General features: G+C 47.1%; 1 protein-coding gene across 2 annotated transcripts in view; it reads right to left on the minus strand.

The window, feature by feature from the left end:
- Nucleotides 1-6: 6 nt before the first annotated feature.
- Nucleotides 7-3397, minus strand: part of MAPKAPK3 (mitogen-activated protein kinase-activated protein kinase 3) — a 95828-nt gene continuing 92437 nt past the window's right edge. For both annotated transcript variants that reach the window (XM_027836835.1, XM_027836834.1), the window contains exons 9-11: nucleotides 3276-3361; nucleotides 2503-2583; nucleotides 7-1626 (exon numbers count right to left, since the gene is read on the minus strand). In XM_027836835.1, the coding sequence (XP_027692636.1) occupies nucleotides 1474-1626; nucleotides 2503-2583; nucleotides 3276-3361 (320 nt within the window). In that variant the 3' untranslated portion in view covers nucleotides 7-1473. The remainder of the gene's footprint in view (nucleotides 1627-2502; nucleotides 2584-3275; nucleotides 3362-3397) is intronic.

Genomic DNA, 3397 nt, shown 5'->3' on the forward strand with positions numbered 1-3397 from the left:
ATCTTCCAGTCCAAATAAGGGCCTGAGTAAGGAGAGGATAAAAACCAAATTTACATACATATGCATAGAAAACAGATAGTTTTCTCCCTGGGTTTGGTGAAGACAAAGGAATTTAGCTGGTATTTTGTCACAGTGACATTTGGCAAAGTTGGAATGAATTAAAAGCATCCTTCACCCCCAGGCCTATCTCCAGACCCACCTAAGAATCCCCTCACCCCAGTCCCACTCTTCAGACAGAGAGATGAAGACCAGGAAAGCCCCAGAACACAGGTTCTGGTATACTCACAACACTCAAGATGAGTGAAGAATCATTTGGGATCATCTGAGATTAGAGTTAGGCAAGAGGGCTGTGACGGTAGGCTCCTCTTTTAGATTCTCTTCTAGCTGAAAGTGTCCAGTGGGACAGGTTGGGCTGGCTAGGCCTCAGAGAAACAACAGAGGAAAAGCAAGCAGCCTTCCTTCCCCACACAACACCCACCACCTTCCTTCACTCCTCACCCAGCAGTACCAAACGATTTGAAGAGAACGAGCGTGGCCCGAAGGGAAATTCTGCAGTCAAAGTTTTTAAGACATAAAGAGAAAATAGAGAAAAGGGGGAAGAAGGGACAGAGAAAGAAAGAAAGCAGAGTGAGATATGAGAGTGACCACCCATTCTGAATTCAGGGGTGTCGGAGGCTGCATGTGTGCTGGCTCTCAGTCATTGTGGAAGGTGTCAACTCTGATCTGGGGCCATCATGCAGCCTAGGTCCCTTCTCTATCTGCCGATCCCCTCATCTTCATGGCAGGTGGGAACAGTGAGGGGAGAGGGGAAGGGACTGAACAACTATGGAATTTGGAACTCTAGCTTCCAAAGTGGAGACTCCATATGGGAGTAGTCCTGAAAAGTCAGTGTGGTTAGGAAAACCTAGGAAAGAAATAAAGTCACCTTTTGATTAGCTCCAGCTCCCCCGAGCATTTTGCTTTGCAAAGGTTTTTCAAACTAGACAGGTAGGTACCTCTTTCCTTGAGGGGAGTAATGGAGGCACTAATGTGAGAATGTTCAGCCTCTTCCAAAGAACCTGGAGAATTACCCCCCCCACACACACACAAATAACTAACTCCAGCTGCTGTGCACAGGAAAGATCAACTAACAACTTTGGTGAAGCCTTTCTCTCTTGCCTTGGTGTACGTCTAAAGCTCTGGAATTCCAAATACCACCCCCGTCGCCAACATTTTTAAGTCCAATGCCACACTTCATTAAAACAGAACGACCCCGTTTCGTGTAAAAGGCCAAATGCCCTACACCCTAATAGTCCTGAGTCTTGGCAGAAACCGAATCGGTCCTTGCTCTGCTCCTGCCAGGCCTGGTTCTCCAACACTGTGCGAGGCCCAGCCTGAGTCATGCCCCAAATGATGGGGGAGGATGGAGCTGGGCTGCTGGGCACCACTCACTCACTGCCCACTGGCCCCTCAGTCCTCAGGCCTCTCTTCTTCTTACTGGTTGTTGCAGCCTGTAGAGGATGTGGACCCGCCAGCCTGCTTCTTTCTTCGCTTGTTAAGGAGCCGGTTGTTTGAGGTTTTCAAGTCTTTGATTTTCACCTGGTCATAATCTACCCGCATAGTGGCCAGGGCGCTGGTCATCTCTTCCTGCAGTCAGAAGACAAGAGATCGACAGGGGGAAATGAGTGTACTTGATACCATATTAAAAAATTTAGTAAGAAATTTTAAAAAATTAATGAAAATCCATTTTTTCCCCTCTTGTTGCAAAAGAAAAGCAAAACCTATGTAACAAACATGCATAGTCAAGCAAAACAGAATTCTAAATTGGACATGTCCCCTAAGAAGTCTCAAGTCTACACCCTGAGCCCATCACCTCTCTGTCAAGAGGTATGCAGCATGGACCTGTTAATTCAAGGCCTTGAACTGCAGATTCATATACACCTAGCTAGAAAGGGGCTTACAGTCTAAATCTGTACTCAGCGGATGGATATTTGAAAACGTCTACTGTATTCCTCTGAAATCTCTTCTTCTCGGGATTGAACATTCACGGTCCCTTCTCCTGGATGTTGTATGACATGGCTGATCTCTGGCCAATGGTTTATGATTTCAGTAATGACATCACTTGCTCCCTGCTGGCTCCTTGGAGGCTGGAAGCATCTCCCTTTTGCTTTTGTATGTTCAGCACTTAGCTTAGTGCCTGACACATAGTAAACTCTTAATAAATGCTTATTGATTGATTGATTAATTGGCTGTCCCGGGCTGGATCTTGATGGTGTTCCTCTTCTCAGTCTACGCTACCACAACAATCTCCAGGTCTGTCTCAAGGCCTTCAGCAGACACTTACCTAGAGCTGGGAGTCTGGGTCTGCTGCCAGAGAAAAATCTACTCCCCAACGGCCTGGGGACAAGCTCAGGGACTAAAGCCCTGTGGTTAGCTTAGAATACAGGAGGCCCAGCCTTTCCCCCTCAAAGCTCCATTTCCCTGGGGGGTAGTGCAGAGAGATAGAAAGACAGGGAGGCAGACCTTCACTTCATCCCAATGGTCTTTGTCTTCCTGCAGGACTCGGGCAGTGTGAAGAGGGGTCTGTGGTACCACCATTGATTGCTGGAAAAATCAGAGCACACAGATTGTCTAAGCTGGAAGGGAACTCTGAAGGATCTGTTCACCCTCTTCATTTTACTGGTAAGTCAGAGGAGGCCTGGAAGTGGTTTGCCCAAGGTTCCATAGCTTACTGATGGTAGAACCAAGTCTGAAACTCAGGCTTTCTAGGTTCTTGGGATGGAATTCTTTCTATTATAACCCTCTCCCACCCCCACCCCCATGTTTATTATTCCCACTCCCTCTTCTAAGCATAGGTCAGGGAAGGTCAAGTCAACACCTTATATTTCTTAGCTCGGGTCTTTGGTTTTGCCCCAGTGGAAGAAAAAAACCAGGTGCCTCTTCTTGGCTCTTGGGGTTGCTAAACCTTTTAATTTCCCCGGTTAACTCCTCCCTCCCACACAGGACTCAACGTGCAGGAATGCTTAGGGCTTATTAACAATACTCAAGAGACTGAGCATGACTGCACTCATTTCTCCCTCTTACTGAGACCAAGCCCCACATTTCCCTACCTTGGCCAAGGATGAGGGCACAAAGTGTGGGACCTCCTCCCAGACCCAGAACATAGGTTAGTGTTACTCGCTATCTTTAGCATTTCTTTTTCTTGCTATGAAGTAAACATGGCTCTCTCAGCCTAGGGATGTGAGTACTCAAGGGTATTTTGAGCCACTCCCTTGCTTAAAGGAGAAATAACTCACATTAATCCAAGGATGGTTCATGAACTGAGCAATGGTCATTCTTTCAGTAGGTTCTGTCTTTAGCAAGAGTCGGATCAGTTGCTTGGCTGGGAGAGAAGAGAGAAAAAGGTGAAGGGGGGGGG

The sequence above is a fragment of the Vombatus ursinus genome, unplaced genomic scaffold, assembly GCF_900497805.2.
Source record: "Vombatus ursinus unplaced genomic scaffold, bare-nosed wombat genome assembly UNPS02014820.1, whole genome shotgun sequence".
Lineage (NCBI taxonomy): Eukaryota > Metazoa > Chordata > Mammalia > Diprotodontia > Vombatidae > Vombatus > Vombatus ursinus.